The sequence below is a fragment of the Bombyx mandarina genome, chromosome 07 (genome assembly GCF_030267445.1).
Source record: "Bombyx mandarina strain Sakado chromosome 07, ASM3026744v2".
NCBI lineage: Eukaryota > Metazoa > Arthropoda > Insecta > Lepidoptera > Bombycidae > Bombyx > Bombyx mandarina.
This window is the reverse complement of record NC_143214.1, coordinates 210,330-232,675: the sequence shown is the minus strand read 5'-3', so window position 1 is coordinate 232,675 and position 22,346 is coordinate 210,330. Positions and strand designations below refer to the sequence as shown.

Below are 22,346 nucleotides of genomic sequence, written 5' to 3'. Positions count from 1 at the left end.
GAGATTTGTGAACAAAATACAGTCGTCGGTTGGTTCTTCTTGTATAAATAAATAAATGCTGTTATCGCTTGGTAATAAGCTGTGGTCAATTATGAAGTGTAGTCAAATTAAACCACCCGCACAGTTTTATAAACACTATCAGTTTATAAGCAAAACGATGCGCAAGCGCTGCGAAGCGGGTTAGCGGGTAACATAATACAAGCATCCGACGGCAACACAGGCTCCGGACTGGCGGCCGCCCGCAGCGCTTGCGCACGGGCGTCTTCGCTAACTAACTAACACAGAAACAGACAATATTAAAAATCAATATAATTTCTAATATTGATGTATAAAATTTTATACATTAGGGTTATCTGTGTAACTACATAGTTACACTACAATTATACCAGCACTAAACCACCACACTGACCCGTGATACTTTTAAGGGAAGTTTTGGGGCATTGTCTAAGTACCGAGCTAGGGTCCAACCGACATCATTACCGCTTATTATTATATAAATAAAACAATTTTAGACCGCAAATGAGAGTGCGGTATACAATCAGTACACAACCTACGGTTCAACCGGCGAGTGTTGTGCAACTTCACCATAGCGCGGCGCCGGCGGGGGGCGCACGCGGGGATGTCCCACTGCATACGCTACAACGCGGTGGCGGCGGGGGGCCCGCTGCTTGCAGTAGAGGCGCAGCGCGAGGGCGGCGGGAGGCGCGCGGGGGGCCCGCTGCGTGCGCTAGAGCGCGGCGGCGGCGGGGGGCGCGCGGGGGGCCCGCTGCTTGCAGTAGAGGCGCAGCGCGAGGGCGGCGGGAGGCGCGCGGGGGGCCCGCTGCGTGCGCTAGAGCGCGGCGGCGGCGGGGGGCGCGCGGGGGGCCCGCTGCTTGCAGTAGAGGCGCAGCGCGAGGGCGGCGGGAGGCGCGCGGGGGGCCCGCTGCGTGCGCTAGAGCGCGGCGGCGGCGGGGGGCGCGCGGGGGGCCCGCTGCTTGCAGTAGAGGCGCAGCGCGAGGGCGGCGGGAGGCGCGCGGGGGGCCCGCTGCGTGCGCTAGAGCGCGGCGGCGGCGGGGGGCGCGCGGGGGGCCCGCTGCTTGCAGTAGAGGCGCAGCGCGAGGGCGGCGGGAGGCGCGCGGGGGGCCCGCTGCGTGCGCTAGAGCGCGGCGGCGGCGGGGGGCGCGCGGGGGGCCCGCTGCTTGCAGTAGAGGCGCAGCGCGAGGGCGGCGGGAGGCGCGCGGGGGGCCCGCTGCGTGCGCTAGAGCGCGGCGGCGGCGGGGGGCGCGCGGGGGGCCCGCTGCTTGCAGTAGAGGCGCAGCGCGAGGGCGGCGGGAGGCGCGCGGGGGGCCCGCTGCGTGCGCTAGAGCGCGGCGGCGGCGGGGGGCGCGCGGGGGGCCCGCTGCTTGCAGTAGAGGCGCAGCGCGAGGGCGGCGGGAGGCGCGCGGGGGGCCCGCTGCGTGCGCTAGAGCGCGGCGGCGGCGGGGGGCGCGCGGGGGGCCCGCTGCTTGCAGTAGAGGCGCAGCGCGGCGGCGGCGGGGGGCGCGCGGGGGGCCCGCTGCTTGCAGTAGAGGCGCAGCGCGAGGGCGGCGGGAGGCGCGCGGGGGGCCCGCTGCGTGCGCTAGAGCGCGGCGGCGGCGGGGGGCGCGCGGGGGGCCCGCTGCTTGCAGTAGAGGCGCAGCGCGAGGGCGGCGGGAGGCGCGCGGGGGGCCCGCTGCGTGCGCTAGAGCGCGGCGGCGGCGGGGGGCGCGCGGGGGGCCCGCTGCTTGCAGTAGAGGCGCAGCGCGAGGGCGGCGGGAGGCGCGCGGGGGGCCCGCTGCGTGCGCTAGAGCGCGGCGGCGGCGGGGGGCGCGCGGGGGGCCCGCTGCTTGCAGTAGAGGCGCAGCGCGAGGGCGGCGGGAGGCGCGCGGGGGGCCCGCTGCGTGCGCTAGAGCGCGGCGGCGGCGGGGGGCGCGCGGGGGGCCCGCTGCTTGCAGTAGAGGCGCAGCGCGAGGGCGGCGAACACGAGCAGCACGCCCGCCGCGGCCGGCCCCGACACGGCGTGCCCGTACACGGCGCACGACAGCAGCACGGACGCGGCCTGCCGGCGCAAGGGGGGCGGGGTCAGGGGGTGCAAAGGGCTATAGGACTATACTTATAGTAGAATTATTTTGTCGCTGCAGTTTGGGTCATAAAACATAGCCCGGCTAGAGCGGTGAGCATGTTGCGCGGGCGCAACGCCATTATCGATAAAAACAAATGAATCATCGAAGGCAGGTACAAGGCGGCGGGGCGGTATACGAAGGGTGGTGAGACATTGTATTGTTATGATTCATTTGTAGTTTTACCTGCAAGTTATAGTACATTATGTCGAAGAGAAATGTGTTTTTATGCATTCGTTCTCTGAATTTCTTTAGTGACACAATGGCTACTCCTTTGTTTTGTATCAAAACGGCAGAATTTATTCAAAATAATATTTTCACGAGGGAAATACTCGCCTCACCGCTCCGATTTTTTATTACCCAAACTGCAGCGACAAAATAATTCTACTATAGTTTTTCTATATTTTGGACGAAAATGATTTTTGATTAAAATTATTTGGGTAAAGATCACTAGAGCGTAATGTAAAATCAATAATTCTGTAAGTATACATACATCTATGAGATTCACGAGTGCTTACGTTTGCCAGTCGTCATTTAAAATCTTTGCTTTTTTATTGCCATCGTAGGCAAACAGGCATTTGGCCTACCTCATGGTAAGTGGTTACCATCGCTCATGGTCATCAGCAATATTATAGGCACAGCCAAGCCGTCGACTGAGGATCAATCTCGATGAGTGAAAGCCGATAAATAATAATCACCTGTCTCAGAGTCATGATGATGGTGAAGACGACGGCTCCGAACTTGAATATCGTCCGGTAGATGAAGAGCTGCCCCAGCGCCGAGCTCAGCGACAGCACGAGGCAGTCGGCCGCGAACACCGGGCTCTGCAGGAAGCGCGCGGCGGCGGTCAGCGCGGGCGCCTGCAGCAGCGCGGCGGCCGACAGCGCGCAGCTGCAGCAGTTCACGGCGCACAGCATCTGCAGCGCCGACACCCCGCCGCGCGCGAACAGCGCCGCCTGCCACGACGACGTGAACGAGTCGCAGCACAGGTACAGCGCCAGCAGGCACGCGCCCGACGCCGCGCCCGCCGCCGCCCCCGCCGCCGCGCCCGCCGCCGCGCCCGCCGCCGCCCCCGCCGCCGCGCCCCCCGCCCCGCGCGCGCCTGCACGCAACGTCATCACTTCGAAATAAGGAAGTTTTGAGTATTTTAATTTCACGCCGATTACATCATATTGAATTGTGACGTCATGCGAACTATATGTAACCGGTAAACACATCTTAAGATTTACTCGCAAATGTTCTGAAGAGAGACTCTCAGGGCAGAAATCCGTCACGATAAATCAAATTGTCAACACGTTAGTTATCTCGATGACATTATCTAAGTCGAATCTCGATAACGCGAATGTTCCATTATAATTTTCAATATTTCTATCAGCGAACCTACTGACTTTGTATATTAAATTCCTATTTTATTTTTCAAAACTGAAACTAAAATTGATTATGCAATGAAGTGAAATAAGTATTTTAATTGATTTTCTCTTGATGAAACGACAAGCTGCTAATATATGGAGTTGGTTACTGCTATACATACAGACAGACAACGTGGGTGCTTCCCGAGCGCTATGACACATCTTTCTTCAGACTCACACTGTTGATGTCCATTTAACGACGGAACCCATTGACTACCAGCGGACCGAAGGCCGGTTGTTTCCGAAAGGAATAAAAACGATGGGATTGTGCTCTATATTATGTACAAGACTATATTATAATTGTTAAATAGTCGTTTTCGGAATGAGACCAGAGCAGACGCTTCGGTTGTTTCGGTGGGGCAGCCGTTGTAACTATATTGAGACCTTAGAAATTAAATCTCAAGGTGGGTGACGCATTTACGTTGTAGATGTTTATGGGCTCCAGTGACCACTTAACACTTGGGCTGTGAACTCGTCCACCCATCTAAGCAATAAAAAAATCATTATTACGATTACACGTATTGTATGTCCGTAGACTCTCCGAAAATTCTGATTTCGACCGTTACCGCTCATACTATAATCGGCCGATAACAATATACCATAAATATCTAGAAACACCTGTGTTTGATCTTCACATATAAATCAATGTAAAATTTAACCAAATATCTAATAAACAATCTTTATTGAAGTCGGTGGGTGATCATATAAATTCGTGCAATGCGGTATCAAAGGTCGAAAAGGGGCTGAGAGCGGAAATTTGTTTTTTTTATGAATCGGTTAGTTAAAAACATATCATCAGTATCGGTTATGTGATTGTTTGCTATCACTTAACACCAGGTGAGCTGTGAGCTCGTCCACCCATCTAAGCAATAAACAAAAGGTTCGAGTAGGGACCTTGCGCGGCGGCCCCGGTCCCCAGCAGGAAGAGCGCCATGCCCAGGGAGATGAGCGCGGCGGTGCCCCACTCCGCGCGCGAGTACTTGTGCCGGGACAGCACCGCCCCCATCAGCATCACCGGGATCACCTTGCACGACTTGGACAGCACCTGCCAGTCCCAGTCCGAGTCTAATGTTACTAGTTTTAATAATAATTACAAGATCGTACTGGTTTTTTTTTTCAAAATTTATAGTTGTAGTAGGTGCGCGAGTTCATGTCCATCCTGAGGAATGCGGTAGTGCTGTGATATCTACTTAATTATGGTAATGTCGATAATAACTACCGATTTAGTCAGCTGTCAATTTGGTTTAATGTAACAGATCAGAGTCGGAATCAGTAAGGATTTTTTTTCAGTAGGTTTTTTTCTACCTGAAATTGTTTGTTGGAAGCGGAGTAGTCATGGTTAAATAACACAATAGCGTTAGCGTAAATTATCGATATCGATAAGCGCGCGTCACAACCATCAAGGACAACACTCGACGTCAGACAAATGCGGGGGGCGGGCGGAGGTGGGGCGAGCTGTCCCCCGCGCGTCGCCTCTGGCCCCGATAGACATGAACTCGCGCGCATACTGTACGTAATACTTTGCAAACTGGCGAGGGCGAAGTCTGCAGCGCACCAAAAATTATGCATGCATGTTATAAAAAAGAACACTGGTTACCTTGTTGTTCCATTGCTATAGTGGCACCCTGGGTTTAGAATTAAAGATGAAAATGGAAATAGTGGAATATTTGACTGGTTCTGACTGACCTGCACCGGGAAGCTGACGTACTTGAGCGCCTCGTACTGGCACCAGGCGCTGAGCACGTTGGTGAGCGCGCTGTAGGAGAAGGGGTAGAGCGGGGCCCCCAGCAGCGCCCGGCCCGACGCGCGCAGCCGCAGCGCCGCCACGGCCAGCGCCACCAGCCGGTTCACGAACACCAGCAGCTGCGAGTCGCTGAACCGCGCCGTGGACCCGTCCGGCATCACGTACTTCTGGAGACGACGGTAGAACACTGCACTGCCCAACTTCAAATTGTCGTCAGCCATCGGTAGAGCCACTCGTACGGCTTATTATTACCCGCTTACTACTAGCGCTCGCTCGCGTGGCGTATGGTCCCGCTATTGGGTTACTGGTTTCTGGTTGAAAAATAATTCAATTTAAAGCAGTACAAACTTATTTATTCTCTTCAATGACCTACACAGCAAGAACACTCGATTACAATACATTTACTAAAGTGCTGCCACCTAATGTCTATAGAGTTTAATTTTCATTTTATATTTTGAGTACCCACTCACTTGTATCCTATAAATCCAGTTTAAAAACTAGACTCTGACCAGTGTCTATCCAGCAACTTTAAACAGTCGTCCATAATATCAATAACCAATCCTAAGTCCTCAAAAAAAGGCAACAAAATCAACTTACCTGTGTCATAATTTTCTCCTGCAACAATCCCCAGACTAGATAAGCACCCATGAGTCCGGTGAAACAGAACAACAGTTCAATGCTATCTTTACGTTTTTCCCCTTCGACCTTCGAAGGTTTTGCGGGATCTGGTATCCTGTCGTCCCATTCACCGAAAATAGCTTGTAGACAACGAGATAAACATGATGGATTGGCTAAAAAAATTTATTCAGTCAGATCAATCTCGCCAGTTGTTTTGCCTGTGAGAGCTGCAGATAGGCAATATGAATATTATAAAAGTAACTTAGAGATTTACAACTGTTACAAACTCAACAGTGGTATTCAAAATTATAGAAAATACACCATTAAATTTGGTTTTACTGACCATCTCCTTAATTTTACAAGTGTATTAGAAGTCTGCACGAGTGGGTGCACAGCCTTATCATAGTTCCAAATTCTCAAAAAATACTTTTGGTTTGATTTAATGATATCATATTATTATAATTGTACAATAATTAAAAAGATGCATATCTGTAAATTTACATGAAATGCACATTACGATTATAATTAATATTTGAATATTAAATTATTTTACAAACAGTGAATACCAATTTGTATCTTATCATACATCAGGCCCACATTTGGAAAGATTTAAAGAATTAGACATACTTTTATTTCATTTTACACATCTGTAAATTATCATGCATACATGGCGAACACTAATTGCTCACCGATCATAAATAACGATTGCAAAACTTTGAACAAAGTGTCATGAAAACAGATCTTAATTATTTAATGCTACACCCACTGAAATAATGAACCGAATAGTATGCAATAAAACAAGCCCATTTATGAGATAAATAACAAAAAGGAGCTTTTATGAATATTTTGACCATGTCATGTAATTTAGAGAATGAATTAACTCTGGTGCTGCTCTAGCTTATTTTATTTCTAGTGGAATAGAATTATTAGTAGCTCTGTAAAAGAATAAACTTTAGCTGTAAATAATACTTACTTATTTTTTGGAAATAATTAATTTTATGTAGATATTTGTAAAGTATGAATCCAGGTACCAGTAATGTTGAGTACCCAGTAACGTTTAACAGCAGCCGGAACAACCTAATGAATACATACTAAATTACTAAAATTTAAACACTTTCAAATTATATTGTGAAATAAATTTCAATATATACTGTATTGCCTAAAATATTGCAATTTATCTTTAGACATCAACCCTAACTATTTCTGGGCACATCTGAGATGAAAATTTGTAATTAAGGTTCTTTTCACTCTTTTTCCCTCTGAGGGCATATCTCCCCAGAGTTATTAGTCAGCATCACTCATGTATTTCAAAAACGGTGTAATAGCTAACTGACTGTCTGCACATTAGTTAACATCCCATTCCCCATTTTAGATAGCATAAATCCTGAATATTTCCACTTCCATATTCCACATATGTAAAAAAGTCTTGGTAACAATTTTAGTGTTTTTTTTAAATTACTAGGTAAATTAATTTCGTTTTTTGTTAAGATAATCTTTTAACGAATAAAGATAAATTTATTGATACAATTAAATATTAATATTACCATGAATACTCTATATTTGTTAGTATGCTGGACTGTTCATAGGCATACAGAAGTTCGTGGTAAAGTCGACCAATCAACCACATCAGCAGGATGCATGATGCTATCACTACCCTAGAAATATAAAGTTTAAAAAAAAACATACTCCTTAAAATACTGTTATTTGAATAGAATTTGCTATTATTATTTACAGATATCTAAAACTTTCTATATCACAAAATTATCTTGAATGAGTTAAATTATGCTTTTATTGTTTTTCTGGTGAATGTTCTATGCAGTTATTAATCAAGCAACAAAACAAAGTTTACTTCAAAATGACTAAAAAAGGAAGGCAACTCTACAAACTCCTAACTTGCAAAAGCTAACTCTACATAAAATGAAACCGGATAAAATCATTACTAAATGATTGAAGAGATTATTCTGCACACGTCAAGTAACAAATTGAAAGAGAAGAGTAAAAGAAACCGATTGAATCTGTATATGAATAATAAAATCGACAATTCTATATAATGTACCAAAGTGGGTATTCGCTTTTGGTGTCTTAGAACCCCACTAATGATATCACAGTGACCCATATAAATAAAACTATAATACACACAGTTTACACTACTTAAGTCAAAATAACTTTAGTATTTGACTTGATTTGATTTGTTAGATTCACTATGAGTTCCATAAGCTCTTTTGACAAATATTTCACTAGGAAATTTCGGTTACAATCTCTGTCCATTCATTACAATTTAAAGTTTTAAATTGTAGTTTTTTTTTAAATCAAAATGTTAATTTCACTACAGTGCATTTTTTTATTCCACTATTCTGTTAATGCTCACCAAATTATGACATTCGATCGCATTGTGGTCGCCGATTATACGTCCTTACAAATAAAAAGAAAATAACTTATTTTTACGATAATTTTTACCAAATTCCGTCATTAGTTTAATTCACAAATCGAAATTCATTTTCACTGATTTATTTACAAAAGAATTTAATTTAATTTCAATTAAACATCTATCACTTTTAGTGGATAATCTATGCTACTTACATAGACTATACCATAGATTATACACTTAATAAGACTATACACTTAATATTTGAGATTTGTGGATAGTATGGATGACAATTTGAAATCGATTTACTGAGATGAGTTTTTTTAAATCGATAATTAATACAGAACCGATCAAGTGAAAAAATTATACTTTACTAGCTTTTGCCCACGACTTCGTCCGCGTGGAATAGTTCACAAATAAATATGCAAAATTAAATGTATATTTTTCAATATTTCTGAGAGATTTTCTTAATATTTGTTTCCGTAAGAACCTTGTACAGAGTATTAGAAAACTACAAAAAAAAAATAAGCCAAATCAGTCAAGCCGTTTTCATGTTATGTCGTGACAACGGAAAACGGGTTTCATTTTTATATATATAGATTATGAGATTTGAAAACCGGCATAGTCGTATCGTTCAATACGCCTGCTCTTGACGTCTTATCCTTCAAAAGGTCTATTCCTCGACGACTTTAAATCTTCTAGACCTCTATCGTATTATGTTTGAAATTTAAATACTTCAATTAACACTCATATCATTATTTTTTTTTGATAATAAATGGCCATCTTTAGATCACTATAACAACTAAAATTTTAAATTATCTATTAAGGCTAATTTAGTGCAAAGAATGTAAGTACTGTTATTTTAATTTATATTCATATTTTTATGAAAAATGATATTATGGAGTGTAATGAAAGGAAGATGATTAATTTGAAACATTCATCAACTGGGATGAAATTAAATGAAATGAAATGGGATGAAATATAATCTCAGTAAAATGGTGGTCATTTACAAAAATTTTTTCAGTGGACTTTTTGGAGGATCCCGAGAAGTTACGTCCAGCGACTTTGTTTTATTTTCCCACATTTGTGCACTTTCACAGATAATAAACATCAAATCACGTGATCATAAAACTCCACATTGTACATCTATACTTCTATACTATAATATATAATATAATATAATATATAATATAATATATAATAATATTATAAAGAGGAAAGATTTGTTTGTTTGTTTGTTTCGAATAGGCTCCGAAACTACTGGACCGATTTGAAAAATTCTTTTTCCATTAGAAGCCGACATTGTCCCTGATGAACATAGGCTACTTTTTTTTATTTTTTTTTTTATTTTTTTTTTTGGTTTCATGTGTGTTTTAATGTTTCCGAAGCGAAGCGAGGGCGGGTCGCTAGTAGATTATACATTTAAACATTGTAACTTTGGTGACTTTTTTGGCGGGAACGCGAGAAGCGATGTTGTGTGATTTGTTTTATTTTGTCTATTTAGTGTTTTTTCAGCTTTAAATGTGTAATTACGGTGGTTTATTAACTATTTAAAATCTGTGAAAGTGCACAAATGTGGAAAAATGAAACAAAGCTGCTGGACGTCACTTCTCGGGATCCTCCAAAAAGTCAACTGAAAAAGTCTCAGTAAATGATCATCATTTTACTGAGATTGAATTTCATCACATATCATCCTTAAAAAAATGTAACTTTGGCGGGAGCGCAAGTGTGTGAAGGAGTGGACGGTTCGCAGATGTTTGGAGCGGACCGCGGGCCCATGAGTTGGTTTTAGACGCTCTTACGGTGTTACTTCTTGACGGTGCGCTAGAGTGCTGGTAGCGCAGCCTCTACCCCGTCAGGTCACTCCGTGAGGTTCACCAGGGGAGTCAGTCAGCGTACAGGAGCCGGGACGTAGATAGTCAAGCAATTGGCCACCTTATTTTTATATGAGTATTATGATTGAGTGTTTATGAGTATTCACCATCATTTATGGCTCTAAGCAATACCAAAGGACCAGTCGCCGCTTATCACTAAATTATGTATACTTAACCAGCAACTTGTGTCTTATATATTAATTAAAATAGTTATTGAAATCCATAGAGAGAATGTATTCCACCGACCTTGTCCATTAGACCCACGGACCGAATATTGCTGCTCAAAACCTGTACATAATAGTAAGATAATCTTGAAAAAGTCATAAGTGCTATTACTAAATCCCGCTCTCTAACACATAGATATACAAACTTTTTACTGTATGAAGTAAAAGATAAACGAAAACGTAGACGTAAATTTTTACGTTTCATATTATGTCACAATATCAAAGTTTTTACTCAGATTTTTATATTTTTACGGGCACATCATTTTGTAAACATATTTATTCTTAATCGATCCAAGGGCATTGTAATATCAAAAATAAATGCTGATTTTAGTAACTTATAACAAGAATATAAAATATTGAAATAGATATTTTGATATAAAGAAGAGCTAGCAATATGTGACTAAGAGCTATGATGTGGTTACAAGCTGTGATGTTTATAATTCAGTTTCTAGCCGCGGTGTGTGCCGTGGCGGTCTGTGGCCCTTGTCTGTTGGCTTGCGCACGAAGACTGATCATAGGAGATGAAGTGTTGCGGGACGGCGGCCCAGCCCTACGTGAAGCTGAAGTACTGGGCTGTGACGAACCGGCGTGTCCGTATTACAAAAAGAATATCAGGTACTTAATGGTACCCGCCACGAGAAGACGGAACTGCACACAAAACGATAATAAAAGGCAGACTAATTTGGCAACACAGTAGTTTGATTTAAGTTTTTTTTTATAATTAAATTTATTATACATTTTAATAAAACTAAAATTGGCTTTCTCACAATGTTGTTTTAATTAGTTCTAAAATTGCAGTTTTCGTGATTAGATGAATTCTTGCGGGTGTTCACCGATATATTCGTTGTCGACTTCAATTTCCGGGTCTCGCTTATATTTGGGCTTTGAGTGAGTACTGACTCGAGCGCGCGCAATGAAATTATTTGCAGAATACGACATCGGACTGATACTGGAAACTGTGTCGTCATCTGAACATGGTTCTATATCGATGCGACGGTTTTTTACCTGAAACATTACAAAGGTACGAAATAAGTAACTTCTTAAAAGTACGATTGAATGTCGCCTTTACTGTTTTTCGTTTACACCAGCAGTTTTATCCGCGTGGAATGAGAGAGAATGAAAGAATGAGAGACAACTTATATTTTCTCTCAGGGCTTAAACTCTTCCTTCAACGAATTTCATCAAAATCAATACAGTGGTTTGGGCGTGTAGACGTAACAAACTAATCAATTTGTTTTTCGTCGTCTTTGGGTTCCGGTAAGCACTTAAAACCATGTGGGACTTCTGCTCTTTCTCTCAAGCAATGCCACAGATAACTACTCGCGCGTCGACAATAGAACTTTGGAAAATACTTCTTATTTTAAATGAATCTATTTTAATTAGCCCTAATTTATATTTCACACTCGTGATACCCGATCAGCCTCCGCTGCGACTATCACTAACTGTATAAAAATCATCCATTTGTCAAAAGTACTCGCTCGCGGCCTGTTCGTAGCGGACGAGATCAAACCACTAAAGGGCCAACAATAACATGGAAAACGCGAGTGCACTTCACGACACAAACAGAACCAGTCATTTCACATTATACGTAATACGTAAGATAATTTATGTTTATACATATACATACATTGTCTCACTTTCTACCATTACGTTAATTTAAATTATAAGATAGATACATAATGTACTTAAGTAGTGAGCACGTAATTGTACAGTCAGAGAGTCAACCGTTAAGGGAAGTCTCTTTTAACAACGTTTCAAATAACTCGTTTAACAATAATGAGTACATCGGATATTCACTGGTCGATTACGTAGTACATATCTGGGTACCTGAATTCGTTTTTTTATATTAAAATAACTAACAGGGCATACTCCGGCCAGTACGTATTTTTCTCGCACAAAGAACAACAGCATAGTGAACATAACCGCTACTGCGTGGAGCAGCCTCATCTTTAATATGAAAACATAAAGCTGCTTTGAATTTTATTGTTACTTTGTTTATAATAAAGTATTAACTTTAATTTACAAGGTTACGAATATCGAAGGCCAACCATTGTGTGTGCTGATTGACATGTTGCATGTGACAGCAAACGTTCCTTATAGTTTTGCGTTTAACTTTTTTAGAGAAAATGAAGAATCCTTATTTGAATATGTTGACTGTTTGTTTTTGAGATTACATATTTTGTTTTTTTTTCCGGCAGAAATACAACCCACCTGATTGTAAGTGGTTCGTCATGTACATCAATAATTCCAGGCCGCAGGACACTCCAGACGACTCTCTTCAAGCCTCGATTGAAGAAGAACATTTACAGCACCCGGTTAGCACATACGGGTACCATAGAGGGGGAGTTCATTCCAAAGCCAGATGTTGCGTGGTGTGAAAGATCTCTGGAATGGCACTGTGAATGAGCGCTCCGGTTCTAGACAGTAGACAGTGCAATAAAAAAGGAGATGAAATTATTACCTCGAAGAATTCCACAGAGTAGATGTCCATGAGCAATTTGCCATCAGATGGGCCGCGAGCCTGTATGATTATTTTGTATTCGTAGTCTGTATTTTATTACCGTCAATGGCAGACGAGCAATCGAGTTAGCTGGTGGTAAGAAGTTACCATCGTAAATGGCCACTGGTACTGGTAATACCATGAGCAGAGACAGGCCGACAGAGTATCGCTTTAAAAAAAGGTGTTTGAAGACGGTAGGCCAAATACCTTTTAATCTCGCACGAAGCTGTATGGTAACAATAGAAATTTTCGTGACTTTTGATTGAAGTGAATTGTCATTTTCCTTGTCAGTGACAATTCGCAATTACCTTAATGACCCGCTCCAAGTTCATGGGGGTGAGACATGGACGCCTTGAATGGGACCTTGACCTTATCTTAAAGTAGACTTTCGATTTTTATGACAGCGCTTTTTTTTGTAACGGAATTAGTTACGTTATATCTGTAGTTTTCCTGTATTCAAAATTTAATACGCTATTAACTTCTAAAATTTTATGGTCTCATTTCCGTGAATGCAACATCGCTAGTATTGAGAGCAAACCGATATTTTTTTTAAATTAAAATAAGTAGGCTTTCGGAGTATAGATATTTTTTTAGCTTCCATTGACAGAGGCCATTCTTCCATGAGGGCCTGACTGGATATGTTAATACGGTCGACTTGAACCGCAAAAAAATACAATGATTAGAATCATCTGTATCAATCAAAGTCAAAATAAAATAAAATGCCCACACGCCACAAACAGAATATTCTTTCAGATAACACAATAACTACTAAATGCGATCAAAATGACAACTTAAACACATAATAGTTTACGAGTAATGTAATTGGTCTGTATTAGCAATTAATAACAATAAGTATTTTAGCGATAAGTCCCTACACAGACTGTTTATAAACACTAATGTTTGGATGAGTACTTTATTCTTTATATGTGCGGCTTTATCTTTCCATCGAAATAATTTAGCCCCGTGTTTAGCTATTGTAACCTTTGATCTTATAAATCTATTTTCTATCTTCTTCTTCCTCTATATACATAAAAATGAATTGCTGTTCGTTAGTCTCGCTAAAACTCGAGAGCGGCTGGACCGATTTGGCTAATTTTGGTCTTGAATTATTTGTGGAAGTTCAGAGAAGGTTTAAAAGATAGACAAATATGAAAATGCTCAGAATTAAATAAAAATAACAATTTTGTTTTTTTCCCTTTGATGTGTCCCCCGTCGGACGGATTCCTTTTGTTTGTTTTAAGTTTATTTATTTATACAAAAGTTTAGGTCTTTTATTTGTCGATTGAGGCACTACGAAGTCTGCCGGGTCAGCTAGTTATATAAAAAAATGCACAGTATAAGTTAATCGTTTCCGAAACTAAAAAAGGGATAAATTCTTTTGTTTTGGGCGTTGGTGACGAATCATTGTCCCGATAAGGAGACTTTCACCCTCGGGCCTCGCTCGCTTGTTCGCAACGTGCCGAGACAGAGCTCTGTTTGGACGCATGGCGCTAGAATAAGTGAACGCTACCACTCTACGAGGCGCCATATCTGTGGCAGTTGGCGCCACAACGATCAACCCTCGAATCACTGTTCACAGCCTTAATTTATTCGAAGCGGTCAATCAAAAGCAAATATTAAGCTGACCTGCCTCTTTTGTATTTGTAATTCTGTTCAGTGCGGGTAGCCGCAAATATATTTTTCAATCATTCCTTTCTACACACGTAATTAATCACGTATGCTCATCCGGCCCCAAATTATTACCAGAGACTGTTAAATATACATAAATATGTTTAAATATATACATAAATATATAGATAATAAACATCCAGATTTATCTGGGTGTTTATCATCTATATGTTCTTTGGAGCAAACACACCTGTTCGACACACGAGTGTTTGCTCGCTGTGGTAATTGAACCCACGACTCTCGGCTCAACGGTTAGGGCAGCTAACTACTGCATCATCGAGTCAGTCCTAATAATTCATTACAACTTTTAATGATTTTCAACTTAAATATTTTAATTTGGAAAGGAAAAACAGTTTAGTACCATTGTACTGTAGATAGTCGTCATTTGTGAACATATTTTATATTTGTTTATTAGCAATTGAGGGACTTTAGCATTATCGATAAAAATAGTTTATCGCCTACCGATCAGAAGATACTTCTTCTTAAGCTATTTCTCTAATACTCCATCCATCATCCGTCCGTACTAATTATATATATCCTCATCCTATGTACCAGTCTAATTTCTATTTTCTAATATATATTTTTCTTGAAGTAGTTGTAGTTTTTTGAGTGTTAGACTCCGCGTTCAGGCTGACTACGCTTTTGTCTATTTTCGCTAATTAAATTTAAATGTACGCAATTGTATAATATTTCTCTGTACCTACTATGGCAAATAAAATTTAAAATCGCAAATACAGCTATTGTGTGTATAATTCGCATAATATTATTATTTTTGATGATTCAAATTGTCATGTTGCTATAAAATATGTGAAACTGACGTAACTGTAAAAACCCAGTTTAAAATTAATTATGTAAACCATTTATCTATAGTAGATTTTAGCGTATTAAATCCTTTCACACTACTTTTTGTTTTTCCTACCTATGCTGATAGCCTTGAGAGGCTATATCAGCGTAACCTTAAATAGTAGGTGAGCTCACGGGGCTCTAACCTGACGACGTTGCTAACACGAACCCTAGCAAGAGCCGTGCTTCGCAGAATCTACCACCGGATCGGAAATGCGACCCGCTGAGGAGAACCGGCGAGAAACTCAGTGGGCTGTGTCTGAGGGTTACACACTACTAGAAACAGATACTATTGTTTGACGGGTTTTTACTGCGGATTTTGTTTTTATAAGATAATTAAAATACAGTAAATATTTGGACGCGCTGCAAGTCACAGTCGTGGGTAGACCGATGACTACCGGTACGACACACGAAGCAAACGAACCTCTCCGCTCTCTTCCTTTTCTGTTTTTTTACCACTGCGACTCGTAGTTTTGCTCCGACAAACTGCACCCACGGGACCGGCAGTTTTCCAGAACATTTTAAAATTTCCACTCACTCTATAGTCTGAAGTCGCGTTGAGATTTAATTATTTTCTATGTATCAATTGTTTTTTGACCAGTCTAGGACTATAATGCCATCAGGAATATGATCACCGGGGTTTATGAAACTTAACTAGCTGTACCCGTCCGCTTCGCTGCGCATTTAAAATTAACATTATTATTTCTCACCCCCACAAAGATTCTCATCATTAACGCCCCGGCCACTGGTGTAGGGACTCATATAAATATTAGCCTATCCACATTACAGAAAGAAACTCTTGAACATGATGACTTTTTCTTTATGAAGGAAATTAGTCAACGTGAATAGTTATGTGATGTTAGTTTGTATTTTGCGTGTTGTTGCAAAGCGTTGCCGAACGCATAAAAATCGCATATTAATTTCCAAATGTCCAAAAATTTGACCAATCTGCAGCATATCATTGGCGCCGCCATGTTGGCACGCACGGCGCGACGCCATTACCATGTACCTCATGCTAATTTCTCATCACTATGCAGCAGACGCTATCGAACCTGGCAGATTGTCACGTTCAATTACGGCTATACTTGAGACGTTTCAATTCGGAGGCTTTATTGGCTGCCTTTTTGTGTTAGATACCTACTTCTCTTGGCGCAGAAAGGGCTGGCTACCCTATATACTAGAAGGAGTGTTTGTTTCCCTTCGAAGCCGGCAAGGTTTTAAGGTCCTAAGGCTTAACCTGATAGTACCAAATTCGTGCGGATTCACAACCATCTTTCCTACTAGTGGAAAAATAAATGTAATAAGCTTATACGAATTACCAGTTAATTCCTCCAAATAATAAATATGTATTTTTTCACAACTTTTACCTTTTTAATGTTACACCATGTAACTGATTGAAATTAAAACCGGTAGATAATGTACGTGTAATGTGTGTGTATATGAAAAAAGAATTATCAGGGTCGGTTCAAGCATTCTCAGGAAATCGGTGAACATACATAAAAAATGGTGGTGGAATTGATAACCTCCTATTTTGAAGTCGGCTAAAAAGCGTGACTTTGGTTCCTTAAATAGAACATTCTATTATTCAAAAATAATTATCAGTTTCTAGATAAATGAAGTCGGGGGTAAAATTTAGTGTTATGCCAAAGTAACTATTCCACGCGGACAAAGAAACGCTAGTAAAAACATAAAATGCCTACAATTTCGCTAAGACCCCAACTTATGGAAGCCTGGGAGACGAGATGGGCAACAATGGAATTCGCAATGTCAACATTGAACAATATTTCCTATCTATCGACAGAGAAGGCAATGGTAGTTTACCTTAGCAAAAAAAAAAAAAATTGATGTATGTGGATTTATGAATTCAGCTAAGTCACCTGTAATTAATTATAATTAAGGAAAACATTACATGCATCAATTTGCGTAAGTCATTGAAACGGCATGAATGGGAAACCGCAAAACGTGTGCGACCAGGTCGCGGGCTCACACCCGACAGTCATCGCATGCGGCCGTACAGTACCCATGAGTATTTGTGTAAATAAACTCTTTGTCTTCATGAATTTATCGAAACTAATGGTCCCTCAGTAGTCGAAATTCAACTACATATAATAATTAATTGAAATTATAAGTTTGTACACTATTATGATAGTTTTTGCAAAGACTTAAGTATACTTCTATAATCACAAATTTCGCCAAGACTACACTACAGAAAAACAATATTTAATCTATTTTTCACTGGTGGTAGGACCTCTTGTGAGTCCGCACGGGTAGGTACCACCACCCCGCCTATTTCTGCCGTGAAGCAGTAATGCGTTTCGGTTTGAAGGGTGGGGTAGCCGTTGTAACTATACTGAGACCTTAGAACTTATATCTCAAGGTGGGTGGCGCATTTACATTGTAGATGTCTATGGGCTCCAGTAACCACTTAACACCAGATGGGCTGCGAGCTCGTCCACCCATCTAAGCAATAAAAAAAAAATATATATATATATATATATATTCTCAATTTGACCACAGACGTCAAGGACAAAAGCTTGACAAAAAATAAATAGTATGCATGCGTGTGTGCGTCAAATACATGGTACGTAGTGTGTATAATATTTTTTTTATTGATTTAATGTACTTTTTAGGCATAATTTAAAAAAATATTAGCATTCTGCACTCCTTCTCTATATTGTCTATAAGTCTGGGAATTTCATATTCCTCCGTCCGCGTAATTTTCGTAAAAAGAAATACAAAGTTTGTCCTTCACGTATTAATATATAGATGAGCGGTATTGTCTGTAAAGTCCTGCCTATTGTTGCCGACGATGTAGAAAGTTATCGTTTGAATGAGCCCAAAGCTGACGATCAGGGCAGCTGTTGTTCCTTTTACAACTACTTCCTGTACAGCGTTTAACTCCTCAATGTCAACTCAATCAGAATATTATAATGTTCACCATCTCTTAAACTAATTTTCTATCAATTATGCCCCGATATAACCCCGTCAATTATATGTGGCAAAACAAACCGCAATAACATATTGAACACCATAGATATCTCTACATGGGCATCCTGACCATAGACCATTAAGGGGGCCGGCAATGGACGTACTCCGCCGCATAAGGCCGACCTATTGTCTTTATGTTAAAGAATGTCTTAAATAAATCGGCAGCTCGTTGTCTCGGTGACTCAATACGAACAAAAGGCGGTTGTGATTAATTTCATAAATACTACTATATGCCGTGATGTAATTCTATAAAATTCTTATTCATTTTTACACTATCACCCAGTCGGAGCTGGCACGCGGTCAATTAATTTATAATAATTACGTTACGAATACAGACAATTATTATTATAACTCATATTAACTAATATTGAACAGTTTGCATTCTAATTATAAAGTTTAGAATTATTAATAAAAACAATTTTATTAAGGTCTGTACAGTCACATCACTAAGAATGCAATAAATACATTGCGTACAATATTGTAACCAGTCGGGTTTCAGCAATGAAGGAGAGATCAATCGAAGCTGATATGACACTTCGAGTTGTTCGCAAGCCTGGTTATGCGAAGAGTCGTAGGCTCTAAAACTCTATAACGTAAGAAATGTCCACCGGCAAGAGAAGAACTTCCATAGAATTTGTGGCATGTCACACCGCCGTCATGTCATTCGGTTATATTGTGTTTTTAAGCCGTGGATAAAAACGGACAGATTGCTGCAGATCTATTGGCAAGTGGTATTGGTCGCCAATAAACTCTAACGGCGCACGAGAATAGTCCGGCCACTGCCTACTTGACAGTTGAAGCGTATGCCTTTAGACACAAAATTACGAGCTAGTAATTTCCGACTGATAATAATGCGCACTGATAATCATGGCGCTTACGAAGATAACAAAAATATAAATAAAATATTAAGTCGTAGACCTGCTGTTTTAAGGCACCACGGCGGTGAGGCGGTGCGCGGTTTGATAGCGAAAAGCTTCTATCAACACGCTGTTTAGCGAACTATAGCGTTACAGCAAGGAGCCGGGTACAACGGACGGTCATTCCTGGAACGCTGGTGTGTGGTGTCCTAGCCACCCTGATTAAAGTCAATATTTTGGGATATTGTATTTTATCTTATTTTAAAGCTTCCTAGTAAATGTAGTCGTACAAAGGTGGTATTTTCGCATTGTGTATGTGTATGAGCATGTGTTTGTGTTGTAAGAGCTCCGGTAACCAATTTATATCAGGGGGGCCACAACCTCATTCACTCACAGACAAATTACACACATCCTCGGTTCGAAAATAGTTAAAGCAAATCTTCCTATAATCCAAACACCTTTCTTCAGGATCAAGCATCTTCTTTTAACCTTTTTCTTCCACAGGAGAAAATACTCCGGATCCCCACCTGCACGGCGGTCGGGGTATGTGGGAGTCGAACCTCACTAAAAACTCCTGCCGCTCTTAGCTGGCGCCCTACCCTGGACCGGCCCGAGCCCAGTCGGAGCTATCGAGACGGCGGGACAGGGCTTGCACAGAGCATATTACATCCATCCCGCCGTCCCCCAGACGCCGGACCCGCGGCTGCCAGCGACACGACCGCCGGTTCCCTCGGGCGTCGGGCCAGGAGCCCGTATTGATGGCGTCGCGCTACACCTTCCCCGGCTTAGTCGGGGGAACACGGCCTACCATCGATATCTTCTTTTAAGCTTACCTTTTTCCTGATGATGCTTAAAATGTACATCAGACCGTCTGGCTCTGAAATAGGGGACTACGACCAAAGCACAACAACTGTAATATCTTATCGTTGGACCACATAGTTATATTGGAACAGCAATTTGATAATTAGAAACCGTCCCGCGGTGCTCCAGATAAAACACCCAAATTAGTGTTGTTGATAGGGCGTTTGTGTTGTGCTCTGCACTTGTTATCTGTATGCGACATTTCATTACAACTTCACAGACAACGACCTTTGCTCCTCAAGATAGATTTACGCAGCGGTGACATTGCGAAAGGCTGAGCGAAATGTACTCGTATGTACTCTGCGTTAGAAAACTTCTCCTAAGCACATGCACTCCGAAAAACTTTAAGAGTTGAGTGACAAATGCGCATACCGAATAATATAAAATAAGAGATTTTTTTAAGAGGCTACTGAAAACATTTATCGTTCTGTTTACCGTGCATAGATTGATAGCATCGTCCTAAGTGTTTCAATCGCGGGAGATTAAAATTGCTCAAAACGTCTAAAGGCAATTTCAATCACACCATAAAAAGGCACGCAATTTTTCATGAAATTGAGTGTATGCCAAATTACAAAAGTGCTCCCATGTACGCTGATATTCCTAAAGCCAGCAGAAATCACAAAATATATGGCACCCTAATCCGAGACATGAACTCCATTTTAATAATGGCTCTCGTTTTTTTTCCCTTCCGGTGCTGATAGCCTTGAGAGGCTATTTCAGCTTCTCCTTGACTTGTAGGTGAGCTCACGGGGCCAAACCGGGAGTGTTGCTAGCACTGGCCCTAGTAAGAGCAGTGCTTCGCAGAATCTACCACCAGATCGGAAACACGACCCACTGAGAAGATCCGGCGAGAAACTCAGTGAGTTGTGTTTACGGGTTAATTTACTCGTCGAGCCCTTCGTCGCAAGCGACGGGTACGGCGATAATGGTGACCGGTGCTTGAGGTACCTAAAAGTACCGAGGATCCGAAATGACGTGCTTAGGGCACGGCTCTCATGCTCGTCCAACAGCTTTCGACAACAATAGACCAGGAGGTGGATCATACTAATGAAATAATGTTGGTTGAATGGACGTATTGCTATGAAAAAGTTAGATCTTATTCCATAATTTCAATGACCAGGTCCTGTCAAATCAATTTTCATCATACAAAATAGAAGAGATGCACGATCTTTGATTAGAATTCATGTAAGACAATCACAATCAAACTTTTCTATGAAAATTTAAGATCACAGTCGCTTCCGTGGACTATGAAAATAATAGTAAAGTTTTCCCCGTGAGCTCCGCCAGTTCTCGGTCGGTAGCCGCCGCACGCGAACGCTAGGCGCGGAGTTCAGTGCCGGGATTCATAATAAATAAAACAAGTGATTCAGATTATTTTTTTACTTTATGATTTTGTGATCTTTTAATTTTGTAAGTACTTTTGGTCGATTTTTATAACCTAAAAGCTTTAATTCTTATAACATATTCATTTAGATGTTTGAGCTTAAAGCTGTGTTTTATTGGTAAAGTCATTGTTAACACTAACTGCTATTTAATTTGGGACGTAAAAAAAAGTATAAAAAGTTATAAAATAAAAAATAAAATTATATAATAAAATACTAATAATTATATAATAAAATAAAATTATAAAAAAATATAAAAAGTTCATACACTGTTTGTTCATTGGAGAACATTACAAACTTAATATTCACACTAATACTATTTACTGAAAGCACATAATATAATTATTAAGATCTAAAAATAAATAGCAAGTGTTAAAAAAGTTTACAAATATGTGATAATGTTGATGGAAAAAGAAAACTATGTTATCTATAGACTCCCACCGCGCTCCTCTTCATAGATAACATAGGTACCTTTAAATATTATAGTTACCTTCGGAATCAGTCACAAAATAGCTACCATCAACTATTTATATTCAAGATATGTCGAATATAGTTCACCACTTTCTCTAATTTCAATATAACATGCGTCCTATTTTCGAATCGATTTGAATTTCACGTCACTACTGATTTCGAACTATCAATTTTATTACTATCTGTGGATTGGAATGTTTTTTTTTATTGCTTAGATAGATGGACGAGCTCACAGCCCACCTGTTGTTAAGTGGTTACTAGAGCCCATAGACATCTACAACGTAAATGCGCCACCCACCTTGAGATATAAGTTCTAAGATCTCAGTATAGTTACAACGGCTGCCCCACCCTTGAAACCGATCGTTATTAAATCTTTATTAAATACAACCAGTATGTAGCCATATCATCAATATCTGAATATTGTC

At 41.2% G+C, this 22,346-nt stretch overlaps 2 protein-coding genes and 1 long non-coding RNA gene across 4 annotated transcripts in view; 1 reads left to right on the top strand and 2 right to left on the bottom strand.

The window, feature by feature from the left end:
- Positions 1-1,859: 1,859 nt before the first annotated feature.
- sll (adenosine 3'-phospho 5'-phosphosulfate transporter 1) lies at positions 1,860-8,438 on the bottom strand. 2 transcript variants are annotated; one of them, XM_028184722.2, is made up of 8 exons: positions 8,257-8,438; positions 7,433-7,543; positions 6,862-6,965; positions 5,868-6,061; positions 5,213-5,437; positions 4,421-4,571; positions 2,816-3,237; positions 1,860-2,056 (listed from the first exon to the last, which is right to left on the bottom strand). In XM_028184722.2, exons 1-8 carry the CDS (start codon positions 8,277-8,279, stop codon positions 1,904-1,906), a joined length of 1,383 nt encoding a protein of 460 aa, XP_028040523.2. In that variant the 5' UTR covers positions 8,280-8,438; the 3' UTR covers positions 1,860-1,903. The 2 variants fall into 2 exon arrangements, with proteins under 2 accessions (XP_028040523.2, XP_028040524.2); XM_028184723.2 differs by having other exon boundaries at positions 2,816-3,219.
- Positions 8,439-11,105: 2,667 nt separating this feature from the next.
- Positions 11,106-12,292, bottom strand: LOC149502590 (uncharacterized). The gene is made up of 2 exons (XR_016323293.1): positions 12,179-12,292; positions 11,106-11,356 (listed from the first exon to the last, which is right to left on the bottom strand). It is a non-coding gene; the product is annotated as an uncharacterized LOC149502590 (long non-coding RNA).
- A 9,030-nt stretch (positions 12,293-21,322) lies between these two features.
- Positions 21,323-22,346, top strand: part of LOC114250736 (rhodopsin, GQ-coupled) — a 53,911-nt gene continuing 52,887 nt past the window's right edge. The window contains exon 1 of the mRNA XM_028184725.2: positions 21,323-21,478. The gene's annotated coding sequence lies outside the window, so the exon portion shown is untranslated. The remainder of the gene's footprint in view (positions 21,479-22,346) is intronic.